This window comes from Macrobrachium nipponense, chromosome 41 (genome assembly GCF_015104395.2).
Source record: "Macrobrachium nipponense isolate FS-2020 chromosome 41, ASM1510439v2, whole genome shotgun sequence".
NCBI classification, from domain to species: Eukaryota; Metazoa; Arthropoda; class Malacostraca; order Decapoda; family Palaemonidae; genus Macrobrachium; species Macrobrachium nipponense.
The window spans coordinates 37,726,518-37,748,963 of NC_061102.1; the positions used below are offsets into that span (position 1 = coordinate 37,726,518).

At 49.4% G+C, this 22,446-nt stretch overlaps 1 protein-coding gene across 1 annotated transcript in view; it reads left to right on the forward strand.

Annotated features, from left to right (window-relative positions):
* The first annotated feature begins 13,921 nt into the window (after positions 1 to 13,921).
* LOC135212696 (nucleoporin Nup43-like) overlaps positions 13,922 to 22,446 on the forward strand; it is a 145,775-nt gene continuing 137,250 nt past the window's right edge. Inside the window, exon 1 of the mRNA XM_064246379.1 lies at positions 13,922 to 14,031. Within this exon, the coding sequence (XP_064102449.1) occupies positions 13,969 to 14,031 (63 nt within the window). The 5' untranslated portion in view covers positions 13,922 to 13,968. The remainder of the gene's footprint in view (positions 14,032 to 22,446) is intronic.

Sequence of the window (22,446 nt, forward strand, 5' to 3'; positions counted from 1 at the left end):
ATCCTGAAGTAACGACCCAGGCTGCCTTGGATAGCCGTAGAAAAGGCATCCTGGAAGAGTGTTTTTCTGCGTCGGACTCCTCCTCGTCTAGGCGTGGATGGAGCTCTGCTTCGAAGTCTCGTCCTCTGAAGAGATCGTGGGTAGCGCCGAAAGGAGACGCTTTTGATTCAAGCCCAGAGCGCTTTCCAGAGGATTTTCCTTCGACTAGTAAGAAGGCGAGAAGACCGTCTCCAGTGCCTCAAGACCCGACTAAGCTTTTCCTGCTTAATCTACAGGAACAAATATCCTCCTTGGTAGGCGCTCTACATAAGGATTCGTCTCGAAGGAAAGACTCCTCCCTTCCAGTGAAGAGATCAAAGTTTTCTTCTGGTAGGAGAGAGGTTTCTCACTCTAGCAGGCGCTCGTCACCGGAGAGACTCTCTCGTTCTCCCTTTAAGCGATCCTCTCCTGTGTATAGGAAGAAGGTTCCCAGCGGTAGCCGCTCGCAGAGTAAACGATCAGCTACGTCTTTGTTCCGATACGTAATACAAACCATCGGTCCTTTAACAATAGGAAGTAGCTAGCGGCAGCTGGAACGGTCGTAAGCTTCGAACAAGGGGAGAACGGTAGTTAACTGCTTGTCCGATCGTCGCGCGGCAGTAAACAAATCACTTTTGCTTTCGGCCGTGTGAGGATAGGACGTGCTCGTCATCGCTCTGCCCGCTTTGTCGTTTGCTTTGAGTATCAGCCCTCTTTTTCCTAGTGTAATTGAGAGTATATGATTGTAAGTACTTTTACATTTCTTTTTTCATTGCAATAATGAGTGATCAAGAAATGGAGATTTCGCCGCGCCCCCCAGTCGCCCGTAGAGTGTGTCCCGGGCTGGAGGGGCGTAGATGCGGCGGATTCAGATCATTTGTGGATGTGGATCCACACGAAGTTTGTACTCGTTGTCGGGGGCGAGAATGCTCCCGCAACGAGCCATGTATAACATGTATGAATTGGTCCGAGGCGCAGTGGGTTCTGTACGAGGGCAGGAAGAGACTTAGGCCGCCAAAGAAGTCATCGGAAAGTCCAGTGACTCCTTTGGTAACGGACACTTCGTCTTCTTTCCTGCCCCCCGGCCAGCCCCCACGTTTCGCGCCTTCCCCTGCGGGGGGTGTAGCGGAGTCCTTCTCCTCTCTCGATCCGTCGAGTGTGGAGGAGGGCGCCCGCTACCCGGACGTCCAGTTGTATTCGGGGTCTTCCGTCCGCTCTGGGTGGGGTTCTTCTCCCCCCAGGCGCGAGGAAACCCCTCTGACTAACCCGACTGTTGCTTCCGCAGATGTGCCACCAGCGAAGGACGACCTGGGACAGGTGTGGGAGTCGCTGGGACTGCAGGGAGTGCCTAGTATCCAGGGGTTGATTCAGCGGTTGGCGGGGTCGGCAGTGGTCACTCATGGTACGGTAACCACTACCACTACCACCATATCTACACCAGCGTATGACATGCCACCGCACTTGGTGTATACACCACATGTAATGACGGTGACACCACGGCTGCAATACACAAACCTATTACTCTGCCGTACCAAAGAGGGACGGTGCCACCGCCACCTGGGTTCTTTGTGTTGCCGACCCGGACTTCCGCTGCCCCAAGAGTACCCCCTAGACTGCCGCCAGTGCCGAGAATGAACGGTAGCTGCCGACAGGACGCCTGGCTCTCCTGTGGTTCCGGCCGTGCCTGCCGTACCTGTTGCTGTTCCTGCTGCTCCTTCCTTTTCAGATGATGTGCATGCTGTTCCTGCTGTTCCTGCTGTTCCTGGACCTGTTCCTGTCGTTCCTGCTGTTGGTGGTGCTGTTACAGTCTCAGGTCTTTCCGGACAGGTGCAGTCGGGCCCTGTTGCTTCGGCAACTGCCCCGGCTCCCTCCTGGATGGAAGACCTGACGTCTGTCCTGCGGAGCCTGGCGAAGAAGAAGAGGAAGAAGAGGAAGGTGTCGTCGTCGTCTTCGTCGTCTTCGTCGTCTTCTTCGTCGTCTGCTGCCTCCTCTTCCCCTTCGACTTCTAAGGCTAACCAGCCGAAGAAGAAGAAGGCTGCCTCCTCCCCCCCTAAGAAGACTCCTTCGGGATCTTCTAAGGGCCCGTCTCGCTCAGGCGAGTCGGGGAGCTCTTCTGCTGGTCTCCTGTTCCTTCGAGAACGGGGCCTCCGTTCTCTTCCTCGTGCAAAGAAGAAGACGACGGGGACCAGAGGTGTACCAGCCTCGGGCTGGTACATCCTCACCTGGTGTTTAGCGGTCCTGCCGCTAAATCAGGTTCCGTCTCGGCCGCTTCTCGTTCGCGAGAAGTACTGAGTGGACGCTCTTCCACGGGAGACCGTCCAGCCAAAGTCTTGACGTCTGAGCTCGCTCGCCGTCAAGACAGCGGCGCGGAGCAGAAGACTGGCGAGAGTCGTGCACACGACTCTCGCCAGGCCAGTGGACGCTCTCGCAGCGACCAACTGGCTGCTCGGGTTGACGTGACGGTCGCTGACCAGCCACGGGTTGAGGCGAGGAAGGGGTCCCCGCGGCCGTCGGTACCAGCCACGGCTGGTACCAGCGGCTCGACGCGCGAGAGGACGCTGGCCGGTCTCGGCGCGACAGAGAGCCTAGCAGGTCACCTGACCGCCGCTCCATTAGGGACCGGGCGGAGACGGTAACCAGCAACAGCTCGCCTGACGCTAGAGATTCAGCGTCGACGTTCTCAGGCCGAGCCTCTCGCCCCCAGGCGAGCGGCAAGGCTAGGCCTGCTGCATCGATCGCCACCACGGGTTGACGATCAGCAGCAGCCCTCCACGCACGCTGGTCCTGCAGCGAGCGAGGGGGGAGCGTCAGGTCTGCCTCTCCCGTACCTTCAACCTCCTCGGGCTACACCGGGAGGAGCGAAGGTACCGAGGAGTGATCACGAGAGGTGCGCCGCTCGCGATCCCGCTATGACGCCGTATGGCTCAGGCACGGTTTTAGGACCGACCAGAAACATACGCGCAAGTAGTTGGAGGTGACCGTCAGGGGTCTGCCGCTGTTTCCTCCTTCTGAAGGAGGAGTATCACGGGATCTGTTCTTGCTGGAGGGACTGGACGGTCCTACTCCACAAGACGCAGTCACTCCCGAGATACAGAGGAACTTTGCAGAGGTCATTAAGCTGATTCGTCAGCATTATGACCTTGCGAAGGATCGCCGCTACCACCGGCAGAGCCCACGTCCCGGCTCGAGTCATTTTGGGGTCCTAAGAGGGAACCCAAAATGATGGTGGGGTTACCGCGATCAGAGCTTGCAGACTCAGTCCTGGATCAAGTTGAGAATCTCGTCTCAGGACGGGAGGATTTCGCTGAAATCCGGACGGTCTTCTAAGCTGTCTTCCTCCTCTACAGCGTCAGAGGCGATTCTACGTGCCTTCTGGAAGACCCGATACTGCCGAAAACAGGTTAACCCGGAGTTAGCGAGGCTGACTCCAGGTGTGTCCCTGCAGCAGCTCCTGTCGGAGAACCTCTGGTTCTCGCAGCAGGAGGCACTTGCCCTGGAATCTACCGCTATGGCAGCGTTCCAGGCAGTCTCTTGGTTGGATTTGTGGTCCCTCACAATATCCAAAGTAGCGGCCGGCTCTGGGAGTTCTGCTCTCGAAGACGACGCTTCTTTCAGGAGACTGTGCCAGTCTGGAGGAAGAGCGATCTCTTACCTCGCCCATCAGACTGCTAACCTGTGGGCCAACTTGGTTCTTCGACGTAGGGACGCAGTCCTTACCCGAGTGACCAAGGGGGCCGGGCGTGAGGCGGCACTCGGGCTTCGCAATGGACCAATTAGGAGTTCCCCAGCTCTCTTTCCGGAGAGATGGTGGACGCTGCGGTGGAAAGGCGGCGCACTGATGACAGTGACCGAGCTTTAGTTCACCAGGCAGTCTCGAAGGTTACTGGGCAATCTCGAGCGACTGCGGCCAAGCCAAAGAGCTTGGCTAGCGCTTCCACGGCGGCGAAGACGGTTGCACCGTCCAAGCCCCGTGTGAAGACTCCTGCTGTTTCGACGTCTGCTAAAGGAGGCCGTAATCAGCCCTCCTCCCAACCCTCCTTTCCCGAGGAGGTGGTGGGAAGAAGTCGAAACGAGGAGGGAAACACCTAGGGACGGCGTTCCACCTCATTACCCCCCCTCGCTGGCCGGAAGTGGTGGGGGGGGTGCCCTGGCGAGCCATTTGGGGCGACTTGGCAAGCGCGTTCTAACGGCGCCCGAGAACTGGATAGTAAAGACGTCCTTCGGGAGGAATATCTACTACCCTTCGAGTCTCGGCCCCCCCTCATCTCCAAACCGGTCCATCTACAAAACCTATGTCCGGGGATCATCAAAGGACAACGCTCTTCGACAGGAGATCAAGACGCCATGCTGGCGAAACGAGCTGTAGAAATCGTGGAGGACCAGTCGCCGGGCTTTTAGAGCCGCCTCTTCCTAGTGGAGAAGGCAACGGGGGGCTGGCGTCCGGTGATAGACCTCTCTCCCCTGAACCGCTTACGTTCGCACGACGCGGTTCACGATGGAGTCGGCACGCTCGGTGCTCGACTCGATCAGGGGGAACGATTTCATGCTTTCAGTGGACTTGAAGGATGCGTATTTTCAAAATACCCATCCATCAGTCCTCCAGAAAGTACCTCCGCTTCCATCTTCGACGGGACGGTGTACCAATTCAGGGCACTTTGTTTCGGTCTCTCAACCGTCCCCACAGGTGTTCACAGCGAGTGTTCACTCTGGTGTCGGCTTGGGCCCATTCGCACGGGATACGTCTTCTGAGGTATCTCGACGATTGGCTAGTCCTGGCGAGCTCTCCGCTCGCAGTTGCTGCAGGACAGAGATCGACTCCTCAAAAAAAAGTTTGTCGCGATCTGGGGAATCGTGATAAACCTACGAGAAGTCCGATCTCGAAGCCCAAGCAAGAGATGAAAGTACCTGGGTATGCTGATAGACACGGTAGCAGGGCAAGTATTTCCCGCAAGAACTTGCGTATCAAGCAAATTCATTGGAAGGCAGCCGGCCGGTTCCTGTCTCGGCAGGAACAGGCAGCACAGCAATGGCAAGTCGTGATCGGCCATCTGTCGTCACTCGAGAAGTTAGTCCCTCACGGGCGTCTTCACCTGCGGGTCTCTCCATTGGAGGCTAAGGGAGAGTTGGTCTCAGGCCAAGGATCCTCCTTACTTTCCCGTGGCTCTCACGGACAAGGTGAGGCAGGACCTAGCCTGGTGGCTCGACGACAAGAACCTCTTAAGAAGGAGTGCCCATACGCACTCCCCCCCCGGAGATGCTTCTGTTTCTCAGACGCATCGACCGAGGGATGGGGCGCACACCTGGAGGAGTTGCTGGCTGCAGGTGTGTGGGACCATCACGAAAAGCACCTTCACATCAATGTCCTGGAACTCAAGGCGGCGTTCAACGCTCTCCGATAATTTCAGGGACCGCTTGGTGGGACACTCAGTGGTGTTGATGTGCGACAACACCACAGTAGTGGCATATGTCAACAAGCAGGGGGGGCTAGTGTCTCTTCCGCTCCATCAGTTGACGGTGCAGGTGCACGAGTGGGCCACGGCTCACTCGATAGAGCTGTCAGCACGCTACATTCCACCCAGGCAAGAGGAATGTAGTAGCGGACAAGCTCGAGCCGTCGGATCAGGTGATAGGGACCGAATGGTCTCTACACCAAGACGTGGCGGAAAGGCTCTTCAACCTGTGGGGGCGACCGGTCGTAGACCTGTTCGACACCCGGCACAACAGAAAACTTCAGGTTTGGTTTTCTTTTCGGCCGTGCCGGACCCATGGGCAGCTGCAGAGGACGCTCTCCAACACCCCTGGGACAACCTCTTCGCCTACGCCTTTCCTCCCTTCTGTCTGATTCGGAAAGTGATCAGGTCGAGCGCTGGTCACTCCCAATCTCAGAATGATCCTGGTGGCTCCCAAACGGCCTCAAGCCGTTTGGTATCCGGACCTGCTGGCTCTTCTTGCGGACGCACCGAGAGAGCTACCCAATTGGCACAACCTTCTAGCCCAGCCACACGTAGAACGGTACCACCAAGCAGTCCAGTCCCTTCAACTTCACGGCTGGCTGTTATCCACCATCTCTTGCGAACGAGAGGCTTTTCTCGTAGTGCAGCAACAGAGATGGCTGGACTCGTCCGACAGTCCTCTGCAGCTGTGTACCAGGGGAAGTGGGCCGTCTTCTGTGTTGGTGTCGTAGACAGGGTCTGTCTCCTCTCAGAGCCACTCTTCAGCAGGTAGCGGATTTCCTCGTGTTTCTTTGCCGAGAGAAGCTCCTCTCAGTACCCACAGTTAAAGGATATAGAGCCGCCCTGGCTCTCGTCCTAAAACTGAGGGGACTGGACATCTCGAACTCGTTCGAGATCTCCTTGCTAATGAGGAGCTTCGAAGGTCTTGCCCACCCAGGGAACTCAGGCCCCCTGCGTGGGATGTGACTCTCGTCCTTAGGAGTTTGACTCGAAGACCCTTCGAGCCACTCCGAGAGTCGTCAGACAGGGATCTGACCCTCAAGACCCTCTTCTTGCTGGCCCTGGCATCGGCGAAGAGAGTAGGGGAACTACATGGTCTTTCTTATGATGTTAAACACACCAGAGGCTGGGGATCTGTGACGCTCGATTTCGTCCCGAACTTCGTAGCCAAGACTGGCAGAATCCGTCGATCCCTGACGACAGGTTCGAGTCTTTCACGATCCCCTCCCTTCTGGACTTCACCGATAACGATGGCGGATGAGATGCTGCTTTGTCCTGTGAGGGCGCTACGGCGCTATCTGAAGAGAACTCGACACCTCAGGCTGAGTGTCGACGCCTCTTCGTTAGCACTGGGGTTACCAAGAAAGAAGTTTCCAAGAACACGCTTTCTTTCTGGCTGCGTGAGGTGATCAGGAGACGTACGAGGGCTGATGGTAGCGACGACATCCGTACGCTCCGACCGAGAGCCTACGAAGTCAGAGGTATCGGACCCTCCTTAGCGTTCCGTAAGAACTTCTCCGTGGCGCAGGTCCTGAAGGCAGGTGTCTGGGCCAACCAGACCACCTTCACGTCCTTCTACCCTTCGGGATATTGCCCACAAGTCCTTGGATACTTTTTCCTTGGGACCTGTGGTGGCTGCTCAACACGTTGTGTAAGCTTACCCAGCACCCGAGCAGGCAGAACAGCATCGATTCCTGGTATGACTGGGAGAATGAATGTGCGAATGAGAGTGTGACTGGCTTCTCTTCACCATCTTTCTCTACCTCTATCTGTGGGCAGAGGGATACGGTCGTTACCACGCTGGAAGGGAGTCAGATGCAGGTAAGCTACTCGACCGAGCTCCATCCTATCTCTTTAACTAGAGATAGGAGTGTATATCCACCACTTTCTCCAACAAGGGGGAGGAAGTGGATGCCTACATGAGACAAACCCATTACTTTATATTTGCTCATGTACAGGGAAAAGTTTCTTACCAATGGCTGTGGTACGAAGAGATAACGCTTGGGCCTCTCCTTCTTTAGTACTCGGCCCAGAGGTCTGACCATTGACCCTGCGGTGCACACCCCGATCAATCGGACAGAGGCTTGGATCCCTCCTCGCTCTTACGACCAGGGAGGCATTTCCAGGAATCGGACGTACACCAGTCTGTTCATCAAAAGACTCAGATTCCTCCCACCAAAGAAGTGAGTCTTCCTATTGTTAAAGGACCGATGGTTTGTATTACGTATCGGAACAAATGACAATTTGTCGAAAATTGCATTTTTCCTAACTATACAAACCTGAGGTCCTTTACATATAGTCCCTCCTCATGCCACCCCTCACTCTGCGTATTTTGCATGGGCCAAAAGCAAAAGTGATTTGTTTACCTCCCAGCCGCGCGACGATCGGACAAGCAGTTAACTACCGTTCTCCCCTTGTTCGAAGCTTACGACCGTTCCAGCTGCCGCTAGCTACTTCCTATTGTTAAAGGACCTCAGGTTTGTATAGTTAGGAAAAATGCAATTTTCGACAAATTGTCATTTTAGGAGAAGTCAGGAGTTGGACTCCTCTTCTGAGGATCAGGATAGGCGTCAAGAGCCTAAGAAGCAGGATATTTTTAGACGCCAAGAGTTGACAGAGCCTAGTAGGCGCCAAGAATATAACAGGCGTATAGAGCCTAACAGACGCCAGGAGTCTAGCGAGAGGCGTCAAGAGCCTACCAGGAGTCACGACAAGCGCCAGGAGTCAAGCAGGCGCCAGGAATCAAGCAGGCTTCAGGAGTCGAGCAGGCGTCAGGAGTCAGGTAGGCGCCAGGAGTCTAGCAGACGCCAGGAGTCGAGCAGGCGTCAGGAGTCGAGCAGGCGCCAGGCTCCTTGTAGGAGCTTAGGTCAGAGTAAGACCCCTTCGCACTTTATGAGTTCTTCTGATAGTAGGAGCCCTTCACCTGGTAGGAAACAGGTTCCTGAGAGGAGATCTCATGCGTTTACGAGCTCTATTGCGCCTTGTAGTAGCAAGGATTTGTCACACGGGCGACGCTCTTCTTCTTTTGACAGAAGTCCCTCAACTACTAAGAACCGCTCTTCTCCGAAAGGATCTCCTACAGCCGGAGACTTAGAAGAAGTCTCGGATGAAGAATTACCAGTGGATGTAGTAGTCTCTGATTATAAGAGATTGTCCTTGTTGTTGTTGCAGGAGTTCGGGGATAAGCTTCAACCAGCGGATCCGCCCTCTCCAGGATCGTTGTTATCAAGCACGAAGTCTCCAAAAGCATCCTCATTTGTAAAAATGCGTCCAGCCCTTAGTATGAAAAAAGCATTCAAAGGCTTTGGAGAATGGCTTAAGAATAAAAGAGAGGCGGGCAAGACTGTTTTTTCATGCCCTCCTTCAAAGTTGACTGGTAAGCCTGGAAGATGGTACGATACCCAGGAACCTATGGGCTTAGGACTGCCTTCATCGGCAGACGCAGATTACGCTTCCTTAGTAGATTCTTCAAGGAGGCGCGCTCTACTATCAGCAAAAGCTACTTGGGGGATGTGTGAACTGGACCATCTACTAAAGGGACTCTTCAGGACACTCGAGGTATTCAATTTTATGGACTGGGCTTTGGGAGCCCTTGCGAAGAGAGCCCAAGATCCCGAATTTGTCACGATGGACGAATTATCGAGTGTATTATCTTGTCTGGACAGAGCGGTGATGGACGGTTCGGTGGAAGTGGCTGCCCTTTTTGGATCGGGAGTTTTGAAAAAGAGAGCAGTGTACGGTTCTTTCCTGTCCAAGTCAGTATCTCCTCTACAGAGGTCGGCCTTGCTATATTCGCCACTGTTCTAACCACCTTTTCCCCACAGGACACGTGAGGATATAGCAAAATCATTAGCTGGAAAAGCTACACAGGATCTACTGACACAGTCAGCAAAGAGGTTCAAGCCTGCTGTTCCTTTTTCAAAAAGAAGGATAAGCACCTCTTCAGCAGCCCTTTCGAGGAGCCTCTTCCTCCTCAAGAACCCCTTTTAGAGGTAGAAGACCGGATACCAGAGGAAGACCTTCCAGGAGACCCGCCGGGAAGGCAAAATGAAGAAGTCCTCCAGATAGCGGTAGGCACCAGACTGTCGAACTTTGCCAGAGTCTGGGCGAGAGAGGGGCGGACAGCTGGACCCTCTCTATCTCGAGAGAGGATACCTCATCCCCTTCAGGGAATATCCTCCCTTAACAAGAACTCCAAGGGAGTTAACAGCGAGATACAAAGATCCCTGTCAAGAGTCAAGCTCTCCTGCAAGCAGTAGAACTTATGTTGCAGAAGAGGGCAATAGAACCAGTTTCAAGATCTCCATTCACCAGGTTTCTACAAACCGTCTATTCCTGGTACCAAAAGCCTCGGGCGGGTGGAGGCCGGTTTTGGACGTAAGTGCGCTGAACGTCTTTGTGATAAAGAAGAAGTTCTCGATGGAGACCTCTTCCTCTGTACTTTCTGCTCTTCGTCCAGGGGACTGGATGGTATCCCTGGACCTTCAAGATGCATATTTCCATGTGCCAATTCATCCGGCATCAAGGAAATACCTCAGATTCATGTCACAGGAAAGAGTGTTTCAATTTCGAGCGCTTTGCTTCGGACTGTCGACGGCCCCGCAAGTCTTCACGGGTGTCCTAAGGAATGTGGCGCATTGGCTACATTTAGAAGGGATCAGAATCTCTATGTATTTGGACGACTGGCTAATACGAGCAAAGTCGAAGGAACAGTGTCTGGAGGACCTTTCGGTAACATTAAAGATGACGCAGTCATTGGGACTCCTAGTCAACCTCGAGAAGTCCCAGCTGGATCCCCAGCAGAACATAGTTTATCTGGGGATTCAGATGGATTCTCGGGGTTTTCTAGCGTCTCCATCAACAGAGAGAATAGAACGCTGCCTTACAAAGGTGTCAGTGTTTCTAAGGAAAGAGCATTGCTCCGCGAGGGAGTGGATGAGTTTGCTGGGAACCATTTCCTCGTTGGAGCAGTTCGTTTCCCTAGGGAGACTGCACCTAAGACCCCTTCAGTATTATCTGAAGGAGAACTGGGATCAAAGTTCCCAGGACCTCGAAGAATCATTCAGGATAACGGACAAGGTCAAGCAAGATCTTCGGTGGTGGTTAGACCCGAAGAAACTCGGTCAAGGAATATCCTTACACATAAAGAGCCCTCTCCGAGCGTTGTTTGCAGACGCATCGGACGTAGGGTGGGGAGCAACGTTGGATTCGGAAGAAGTGTCGGGAACCTGGGAAGGAGCTCAGGTGTCCTGGCACATAAACAAAAAAGAACTGAAAGCCATTCACCTAGCTCTCTTGCACTTTCAAAAACAGATCTCAGGATCGATCATTCAGGTCAATTCCGACAACACGACAGCCCTAGCATATATCAGGAAGCAAGGGGGAACTCATTCATTCTCCCTTTACGAGACAGCGAGGGAGTTGTTGCTTTGGGCGCAAGAGAAACAGATCTCTCTACTAACGAGATTTATTCAGAGAGAGAGAAATGTTCGAGCGGATCTGCTAAGCAGAAGAAACCAAGTGCTCCCCACCGAATGGACTCTCAACCCTCAAGTGTGCGATCAGTTATGGGGGTTATGGGGAAGGCCGAACATAGACTTGTTCGCAACCAACTGGAACAAGAGGTTGGAGAATTATTGCTCCCCCATCGCAGATCCAAGAGCAATAGCGATAGACGGCCTCCTCATGGATTGGAAGGGAATAGACGGGTACGCTTTTCCCCCCTTCAAACTGGTAGGGGAAGTAATAAGAAAGTTCGCCTCCTCAGAAGGGAACGAAATTGACTTTGATCGCCCCCTTTTGGCCAGCCCTAGATTGGGTGACAGAGTTGCTTGGAGTGGATAGTGGATCTTCCCAGATCGCTCCCCACTAAGGAGCGATCTTCTCAAACAACCCCACTTCGACAGGTATCACAAAAACCTCCCCGCTCTAAGTCTGACTGCCTTCAGACTATCGAAGGACTCGTTAGAGCGAGGGGGTTTTCTCGAGAAGCTTCAAAAGCAATCGCAAGAGCCAGGAGACCATCCACGTTACGGGTGTACCAGTCGAAGTGGGAGGTGTTTAGTAGATGGTGCAGGACGCATGAGGTATCCTCTTCCAGTACCTCTATAACCGACATTGCAAATTTTCTTCTTTACCTTAGAAGAAAGTGTGGCCTAGCTGTATCTACGATCAAGGGGTATAGAAGTATGCTGGCCTCGGTTTTTAGGCATAGGGGTCTGGATGTGTCGGACAATAAGGACCTACATGACCTTATTAGGTCTTTCGAGAGCTCAAAAAGTCGGAATAATAAAAATCCCAGTTGGAACTTGGATATAGTGCTTCATTATCTTATGTCTGAAAAATTCGTACCTGCCAATAATTCTTCGTTTAGAGATTTGACAAGGAAGTCTCTATTCCTGTTCACCTTAGCCACGGCAAAAAGGGTGAGTGAGCTTCAAGCGTTAGAGGGCAGAGTGGGTTTTAAGAAGGAGGCTGCAATTTGCTCTTTTAAGCCTCTCTTCTTAGCCAAGAACGAAAACCCATCAAAACCGTGGCCTAGAAGCTTCGAAGTGAAGGCACTCTCTTCTCTTACGGGGGAAGAACAGGAGAAGACCCTTTGTCCAGTAAGAGCGCTAAAATTTTATTTACAAAGAAAGTCTCTTTTGGGAGGTACGCAGGAAAGTCTTTGGTGTTCGGTCAAGGATCCTAAAAGGCCAATATCAAAAAACGCCCTTACGTTTTTCATTAAAGACATTATTAAGGAAGCGCATCTTAAATGTGGTGAAGAACAATTTAAACTCCTCAGGGTGAAAGCACACGAAGTGAGGGCCATAGCAACCTCGATGGCTTTTCATAAAACGTGGTCCCTTCAAACTCTAATTGAATCCACTATCAAGTGTAACTCAGTGTTCGCCTCTCATTATCTAAGGGATGTGAGAGTTACTTATGAGAAGTGCTTTTTCACTGGAGGCGTATGTTTCTGCGGATTTAGTGCTGGGAGGAGGAGCTGAGGTTAATCCTAATTAGTTTAGGTTATGTAATTTTAACATTATGGTGTTTGGTTTTTATGGTTGACTGAAAGAGGGTGTAGGAATAACCCCTTTCAGTTCCTAGATTTAACATGGTTAGGAAGGTCAGGTGGTCGGGATTAACTTTTGGTCTCCTCGTTGTGCATTATGTAAAGCCTAAAGCTCTGTCATGTAAGAGGGCTAGCCCCCATTGATAAGATACAGGTCAGGCTCTGCCATGTAAGTGGGTAAGCCCCATTGGTACGATCCATGCAGGTTCTGTCGTGTAAGCGGGCTAGCCCCCATTGACATGATCCAGAAGGGTGTTCGTCATAGGTTGTTTACCTCACTGAAGCTCTTGAGGCATGCAGACTAAATGACAGTAATCATGAAGTCTTCGGCCCAAACAGGTAAGAACCAAGGATTGATATCCTACAACAATTGTTGTTTCCCGTTATTAAAATTTTTTTTTTTTTTTTGTATGTATATAGCTGTCTCTCACCCTCCACCAAGGGTGTCAATCAGCTAAGTATATATCTGCCGGGTAAGTTGCATGTATAAAAATGATATTGTTAAGATACAATGAAGTTTTATACATGCTTACCTGGCAGATATATACGATTAAGGGCCCACCCAGCCTCCCCTCAGGAGACAGGTGTAAGAGAAAATCTGGCTCAGAAAACGGGAATGGTTGGGATTCCGCCACCCAGCGGCGGGAATGGTAGATCACCTGACCTACCTGTAGCGTGTGCTGCGAGTTTTGAATTCTGTCGGGACGACGGAGTCTATAGCTAAGTATATATCTGCCAGGTAAGTATGTATAAAACTTCATTGTATCTTAACAATATCATTTCTCACGCATTTCAAAAAAGCCCAGAAGTCTAACTCTTGATCATGCAGCTCCTATACTCTGATCAAGTTGTCAGAGGCAGGGCACTTCTCCTTGCTCTTACAACCAGGAGGAATAGCCCAGGTGCCTGAGACCCCAGTCAGTTCTAAAGGCTTACTCACGTCTTCCTAATGTAGAGGACCGAGGGTTTGTATATTGTGTAGGAACAAATCATAATTTTTAAAAATAAATTTAATTTTTCCTAAATATACAAACCTGAAGCTCTTTAATTAATGCCCACCTCATCCCACCCCTAAATCTGAAACCTGGGCTGAAAGGGAAAGTGGAGTGTTTACATCCGGGCAGGCAGACCTACCCACCGACCGGATGGTAGTTACTGCCTAGCCACCTTGCTCAAGAATTTACCGACCATATTCCAGCCTACGCTGAAAATAATTCACTAATAGTATAAAGGACCTCAGGTTTGTTTAGTTAGGAAAAATACAATTTACTTTAAAAAATTTTGATTTTACTTTAAAAAAACTGTGATTATACTGTGAGCAGTTAACATATATTTTACCAGCTTTTATTTTGAGACTTTGCTATAGATATGAAAGTAATTTAATTTTACTATTTCTTTTTGTAGGAAAACATTCTAGGTGTATGGCATGTTCCAGAAATGGATGATGATCCTTCATTTGTATATCAGTTACACCATCCAGATAGTGTAAATGATATCCAGGTAAGACATCTTGTTCTTTGGTATTGTAAATTAGTTAGCTACACAAATATAGTACTGTGGAAGTCTGAAGATTATTTTAATGGGAGAATTTTTATGTTCCTTTTGATCATCCTGTAATCAACACACTTTGTGTTTATCCATTGGTAGGGATAAAATCTTTTTAGAATTTAACAGTAGAAATTATTTGATTTATTAGACTATTCCAACTTTATCTGTAGGTCAAGGAAATCAAACTAGATTTTTGTCCACTTTATTAAAGACCGTACCAAGTGCAGTATCTTCAGTGAGAAGTAGTATTGCTTAGTACTCTTTTTTAGAGAAATGTTTATAGCAAAGAATGTTTTTGACAAGTACACCAAGCTTAAAAAGTTTCTCCATGTCCCTTGGAAGAAAAGCAATCATGGAATAATCTCAGTCAGTTGTTCCATGAAACCAGTGTTAGGACTCTTGTAAGACAAAAAAAATAAGAGTACCGTATATACTCGCATATCATGCGACTTTTGAACACCTAATTTTGGATCTAATTTTAAGGGGGTCAAATCATACATGAGATATAAAATTAGCGTATGTAATATTCACATACTAGTATCGTTTGATAAAATACAAACATAATAGTAAATATGCATCTTTTCCATTGATCTTTTAAAAAGTTATGCTTTACTTCACTGCATCCATTAATATTGTATGAATTTTCATATCACTATTGTTGTATTACGTATATAAAACACAAAAAACAGCAATCAGTGTTTTGGTTTGGAAATCAGCTGAGGATGATTGCAAGGTAAGTTTATTTTGCTGTATTGAAATCAAATCAGAGCAATTTTCTTGAATTCGTATCAATATGAACAAAATTTTGTTATTTTTTTCGTTAGTAGATGGTGCTGAGGGCATGTTTCTTGCGTAGAAAAGATCAACGGATTGCGTTCCATATTTTCACTTGATTTCATCAGAATACTAAGAGCTTTACATATTTATCTTTTATTGGAATGAACACAGTAAAATGTGTTCTTTCCTGCTGAATACTTTTGAGTATGATTGTGTTAGACCGATGTTTCCATGTTGCCGATGCACGATAATAGTCGTTAGCACATGAACATTCTTTCCTCAGCTTTAGCTATAACTAGCAGCTTAAATTTAGCAGTATATGCCCTTGCCAATCTTTCCTCCATAGCAAATGAGGATATAGTAACATAAAATTAAATCAGTCCTATTCTATTTAGTGTCATTTGTAACATAACTACAGCAGTTTTTGACTATCATACGATGGTTGAAATGCAAGCAAACCGCTGTAGCATCGGATTCGGTTGTTCATAAAAAATCAGCTGTTTCTGGCTGTATGCGTTTACACAACAAGTATAACATTACTGACAATACTTTTAGCTTTCTCTTTTACTCATTTTAACATAAGTAGAAGATGGGATAAGATGGGATAGATACGAGATGGAGGAAAAGTGGTTAGCCTAGCCAGAAAATGGAATAGATAAACAGGAAGAAAAGAGGTTAGCCTATTGTAATTTGGTCTCAAAAATTGAACTCGCACATTGCATGTTATGTGAGATACATGATCAAATTATTGTTTTATACATTTAACTTACCTGTCAGATATATACTTAGCTATTTGACTCCGTCGTCCGACAGAAATTCGAATTTCGCGCACACGCTACCTGTAGGTCAGGTGATCTACTTACCTGCCGCTGGGTGGCAGGACTAGGAACCATCCCCATGTTCTATCATATTTTTTCTGTCGGCCATACTGGCAACATCGTTGTGGGTATCTCCGGCTGGATTCGTATTTTGCATCGCAATTGATCTTCGTTTGGACTTCTCGGTGACGTATTTGCATTGATTGTACTGGCATACGCGATTGTGGACCGTTTTTGGAAAGTGATTTGGATTGTTCAACATGATGTCTGATTCTGGAAATGTGGTGAGAATGTGTGTGAATGCGGGTTGTAAAGTTAGGATGCCAAAGGCATCAATTGATCCTCATACTATTTGCAGGAAATGCAGGATGTATGAATATTCTTTTGGTAATACTTGTAATGAATGCAAGGATTTGAGTGAGGAAGAATGGAAATCTCTAACCTCATACGTGAAGAAGTTAGAAAGAAACAGGGTGAGGAGGTCTTCTTCCAAACCTTTATCTAGTTCTAGCGGGGTTATTAGTAATAATATACCCTCTTCTCCTTTTACTGCCCCATCTAATGTACCTGCTCCTGTATTAGAACACACAGATTCGGCATCTGAGATAGCGAATCTTAAAGCCGCTCTTCGGAAAATGGAAACCAAAATGGCGGCCTATCAAGGTAAGCAGTGTAATTATAGTGCTGTGGATAGTGATATAAGTGTCCCCAGTGCAGTGGAGGGGGCGTCTGATTGTCTTCACAACGCTCCCAGGCCTAGACCTCTTTCAAGCTCCAAGCCCAGAGGAGAAGGAATGTCGAAAGCCGTAAGGAGGTTGTGGAGGATCCCCAACAGTCAGACGTCCCTTCGGCATTTTCTGTATCGCCACAGAATGCCAGAGAACGTTACAGAAAAAGCGTTCTGCGTGAGTGTTTCTCCTCCTCGGAGAATTCCTCACCTAAAAGAGGGTGGAGATCGGCGGATCTTTCGCGCCCCCTTAAGAGACGTTTGGATGAACCCAGGATTACTTCTAGTCCTGAGCGTTTTCAAGAGGAGGACCATCCTGTAATTAAACAACCGAGGGTAGACAATAATGAAGAGACTAAAAGAATCCTTCGCACTATGCAGGATTCCATCACTTCTCTTGTGGGAGTTCTGTATAAAGACCCTCCCAGAAGGAAAGACGATTTCCTGCCTATTAAGAAGTCTAGGCTATCGAGGGTTCAGACTCGCCATAGTATTTTGTCTTCCTCTGATGTGGAATCGGATTCATCAGCCTTGCATAGGCCGAGCAGGATCCGTTCTCCTGTCAAACGCAAGCACGAGACGCCAGACAAGAGCGTCGAGTTTGCGAGACGTGAAACGTCAGCCAGGCGCGAGCGTCAAGATAGGCGCGTCATGCCATCCAGAAGCAGGACGCCTCCCAGGAACGAGGATCCAGGCAAGAGCCAGGACGCTACGAGGCGCGAGACGTCAACAAAAAGCAGGACACCTCTCAGGAGAGAGTCGTCAGGCAAGCGTCAGGACGCTCCAAAGCGGTTGACGCCAGCCAGAAGCATGACGCCTCCCAGGAGCCAGGACGCTTCGAGGCGCGAGACGTCAACAAGAAGCAGGACGCCTCTCAGGAGAGAGTCGTCAGGCAAGCGCGAGGACGCTCCTAAGCGGTTGACGCCAGCAAGAAGGCAGGACGCCTAACCACGGGAGCGGCTTCTCCTGATAGAGAATCGGTCAGGAAAGAGCGATCTCCTTCTAACCTGGAACTGGAAGAGATTTCTGAGGAAGAAGTTTCAACTAACGAGGGACTTTCCAATTATAAAGTTTTAGCCTCGTTACTTCTAGAGGAGTTTGCGGATTCTCTTAGTCCTGCAGCTCCTCCTTCGCCGAGATCTCTGTTTTCGAGCACAAAAACCCCGAAATCCTCGGCTTTCTTAAAGATGAAACCGGCGATCTCAATGAAGAAAGCCCTCCAGTCTTTAGATTCGTGGCTTTTATCAAAAAAGGAATCTTTGAGAACGGTTTATTGCTCTCCTCCCTCCAAAACTGACAGGGAAAAGAGGCATTTGGTATAAGACAGAAGAGGCGATGGATGAGCTCCCTTCGTCGGCAGATTCAGATTTCTCGAGTCTTGTAGAGTCTGTGAGAAGACAGTCTCTCAATTCAGCAAAGGCGTCCTGGAGTATGTCGGAGTTAGATCAGCACCTTAAGGGAATTTTTCACGTCTTAGAGGTATTCAACTTCTTGGATTGGTCTCTTGGGGTGCTGGCTAAGAAGACGAGTGAGCCAGATTTTCTAGATCCAGAAACTTTGCACAGTGTCCTTTCTTGCATGGATAAGGCTGTGCAAGATGGTTCTGGTGAGTTGGCGGCTCTTTTTGGATCTGGGATGTTGAAGAAAAGATCTATTTACAGTCCCTTCTTCCTAACGAAAGGAGTTTCTCCTTCTCAGAGGTCCGCTTTATTATTCGCACCTCGTCAGAACATCTGTTTCCTTCATCTTTAGTGAAGGATGTTGCGAGATCCTTGTCGGAAAAGGCTACGCAGGACCTTCTTGTACAATCTACAAAGAAAGTAGACCTGCAGTTAAGACTCAGAAGAAGGTGGCTCGGACTCCAGTGGTGCCCTTTCGTGGAGCCCCTTCAACTCGATCAACTTCGGAGAGAAGACCCTTCGACAAGCGAGGGAGGTCTTCCTTCCGCTCTTTTAAAAAGAGCAAATAGCAGCCATGTCCTCCAAGCACAGGTAGGGGCCAGACTTCAATACTTTCTGGATGCCTGGTCCGTAAGAGAAGCAGATCCCTGGACTCTGTCTGTCCTACAGAAGGGGTACATCATTCCCTTCGTAGACCAGACCTCCCTTTGGCAAACATCTCCAAAGAATTTGTCGACGAGTTACAAGGACCCTGGATCTGAACGAGACTCTCCTTCAGACGGTGGTGTCGATGAGGGACAAGAATGCTATAGAGCTAGTGCAAGATCCTTTCTCCCCGGGGTTTTACAACCGCCTTTTCTTGGTTCCAAAGGCTTCGGGGGGATGGAGACCCGTCCTAGATGTAAGCGTCCTGAACAGGTACGTGGAGAAAAAGAAGTTCTCCATGGAGACTTCAGCTTCAGTTCTGTCTTCCCTAACGTCCAGGGAGATTGGATGGTATCCCTGGACCTTCAGGATGCCTTACTTTCATGTTCCCGATTCACCCATCGTCAAGAAAATACTAAGATTTGTTGTTCAAGGACAAATCTTCCAATTCAGGGCCTTGTGCTTCGGCCTATCGACCGCCCCCTCAGGTATTTACGTATCTTGATGCGGAACGTGGCCAAATGGCTTCATTTAGAAGGGATACGCATCTCAATGTATCTCGACGATTGGCTAATCCGGGCCAAGTCAGAGAAACGGTGTTTGGAGGACCTACAGTCTACTTTTGAACCTAGCAAAGACGTTAGGATTACTCGTGAACCTCGAGAAATCGCAGAGTGATCCCCAGTCAGAACTTAGTCTATTTGGGATTTCGGATGGATTCTCGGGGTTTTCGGGCTTTTCCGTCCCAGGAAAGGATTGCTCGGGGATTACAAAAAATCTCGAGCTTCCTAGAGAAAGAACGGAGTTCGGTGAGGGAGTGGTTAAGTCTTCTGGGAACCCTTTCCTCACTAGAACAGTTCATTTCGCTAGGAAGACTCCACCTTCGCCCTCTTCAATTCTTCTTAAGAAGAATTTGGAGTTGGAAGAACGGACAGCTTTCGGACACTTTCAGTATTCCTCTGGAAGTAAAGAATCATCTGAAGTGGTGGATTTTTCCCTTAGAAAAGAACGAGGGCTTGTCTCTAGAAGTTCGGAACCCAAACCTAATCTTGTTCTCAGACGCTTCAGAGAAGGGATGGGGAGCGACTCTAGGGACAAAAGAAATATCAGGCCAATGAGAGGAAGGATCAGCTAGACTGGCATATAAACTCCAAAGAACTTTATGCCGTTCTTCTAGCTCTAAAAGCCTTCGAAACACAGGTGTTAGGTCAAGTGGTACAGGTCAACTCGGACAACACCACAGCGTTGGCCTATATCAAGAAACAAGGGGGAACTCACTCTCTTTCATCTGTTTCCATTAACAAAAAAAAGAGCTGTTGTATTGGGCAAAAAGAAAAGAAAGTGATCTTTCTCACAAGATTCGTGAAGGAGAGAAGAACATCAGAGCAGACAGGCTAAGCAGGTTAAACCAAGTTCTCCCCACAGAATGGACCCTTCACATTCAGGTGTGTTCAAGCTCTGTGAGTCCCTTGGGGCAGTCCACATATAGACCTATTCGCCACCTACCTATCCAGAAGGATAGAGAACTTTTGCTCCTTAGTGGAAGACCCGAGAGCGATAGCGGTGGACGCCATGCTACTGGACTGGTCAGGCCTAGATGCCTACGCATTTCCCCCCTTCAAAATGTTAGGAGTGGTGTTAAGAAAGTTTGCGGCATCAAGAGGGACGAGACTAACACTCATCGCTCCCTTTTGGCCGTCTCAAGATTGGTTCACAGAGGTACAGGAAATGGACAGTGGACTTCCCAAGATCTCTTCCACACAGGAGAGATCTTCTCAAACAACCCCATTTCGAGAGGTACCATCAAACCTCCCCGCCCTCTCGCTCTGACTGCCTTTCGACTATCGAAAGACTTGTCAGAGCGAGAGGCTTTTCAAAGCAAAGCTTCAAAAAGCAATTGCTACCCGGGCCCGGAGATCTTCAACTATTCGGGTCTACCAATCAAAAATGGGATGTATTTAGAAGATGGTGTAAGAAGAATAAACTGTCCTCTTCCGATACCTCTGTGACCAACATAGCTGATTTCTTGATTTTCCTTAGGGAAGAATCAAAATTATCAGTTTCTACCATAAAGGTTATCGAAGTATGCTTTCGGCCGTATTTCGAAACAGAGGTTTGAGAATTGCAGAAGATAAAGACCTCCACGATCTTATTAGATCTTTTGAAACCTCGGTCATAGCCATGGAATTAATAGATCTGGCTAACCGCGATTTGGCGTCAAATTCAGCCTGAATAAGGCTATCTGGAAGCCTAGGTAGCTTTTCACCAAACTGCTCCATAGCACAGTCCGGTTTGAGTTTGCCAGCTGAGAAGGTGTTAGGTAAGTCTTCCCCACAATTCTCCGGCTGAAGGAAGTAACGGAGATGTAGGATCTTGCTTACCTTCAGTTGAGGCATGGGGTCCCCCTTCTGGGCCGCTGGAATGGTAGACGTCGCGATCTTTGTCAGGAAAGGGAGCGGGGTACTCTCATCCATCGTAAAGATCGTAAACGGACTCTTGAAAGGTTGGATTTTCGTATTGGAAACAATCCATGTCCTTCTAGACAACCTCGAGCCATTCTCTCTGAGCCTGGTCACGTGGAATAGAGGACTGTCTCTTTGGTACTTTATCATCCCGAGTCATGGCTGAGGCGGTGAGCCTTGAGTAGCCGATGAACGGAGGCTGAAGGTCTTCCGGGTAGAACTCGAAGTCCTCGATCCTCCGAGTTCCACATTCCAGGATAGAAATGAGTCCGTCTTGGAAGGGGGCGTATGACGCTACTCTCCAAGGGTTGTTCATTGAGAACGGAGGTAGAGAGTCATACGGGGGAAAGCTGGGCTCCACCTGTATTGAAAGGTGGAGGAGAGGCTAGAGGAGCTTGGCTCAGTCGGCTATAATGCTGTCTTGAGAGGTAATCCTATCCGACAACCGAGAGATCATTTGTTCCATGCTACTTTTCAGAGACCCAACCAGGTCGCCCACCTGTTGTAACAGACCAGCATTGGAGTCCAAAGCCGGAGCTGCTGAGGAGGTGGAGGGGTGGCTCTGAATTGGAAACCAAGGGTAGCGGAACTGACGACTCTGCCGGAGTGTGAGATCTCTCTCTGGAGGATTTACTCCTCGAGGACTTAGAGCCGGACCCAGAAGCTTTAGATCTCTCTGCTCCGGGATTCCTAGCCGGAGACTTACGAGAGGAGGATGACGCCGAAGCCGTCTTCTTAGACGACGACGACGTCTTTGTCAAGGATTTCACTGCTTGACCCTTGACCTTGGGTCTAACTGAAGCGTCAGGAGGAGTATATAATTCGTCACCCGTAAAGCCTTGGAAGGATGGAGAGGTTGCAGGAGTAGAAGAAACAGTTGCACACCCAAGGGTATCCCTTGGGTGTCCACCTTACCTACTCGACCAACAGGTCGTCTACACCCCTACCATAGGTTCTACATTAATATCCAACGTCCGACTTCCGGAGGAGAATGTCCTGGCCTTGGTCAGTCAATGAAGCAGCCAGCTGTTGCTGGATGAAGGCGATAGTCGGGGCCGCCTCTACTGGGTCGACGTATCCTGTCGCCTTGCCTCCGGGGAAGATTAGTACCGCCAACCTTTTCTCCAGGATGTAGGGGCATACCCTTGGCGGCGTTCTTCCCGAAACCGCCGACCCAGGCCCGCAGGGTTGCCAGTGCGGTATCCTCACGGCCGGCGCCTGGAAGAGAGGGATTGATTAGAATTAAGAATAACTTAAGATAAAGCTAACTTAAAGCATAACTAAAATTATAGGGGCTATAAGGCCCCTTGAATTTACCTTAAGTTAGAGTGATTGATGTAAAACTTAAGCACTATAACAGATGAGGACCAGCTACCAGGAGATGGAATACTTACCCCGTCTAAAAGCTGGCTCACAGATCGTAAACATTTATGGTACACGTTTCATGGTACCAGACCTGGATGTCCCCGTGCGGAGTCGCGCATGGAGCATGGGACCGGCAAACTTCGTGTCCACATGGGTCCTGAAGTGTGGCGGCG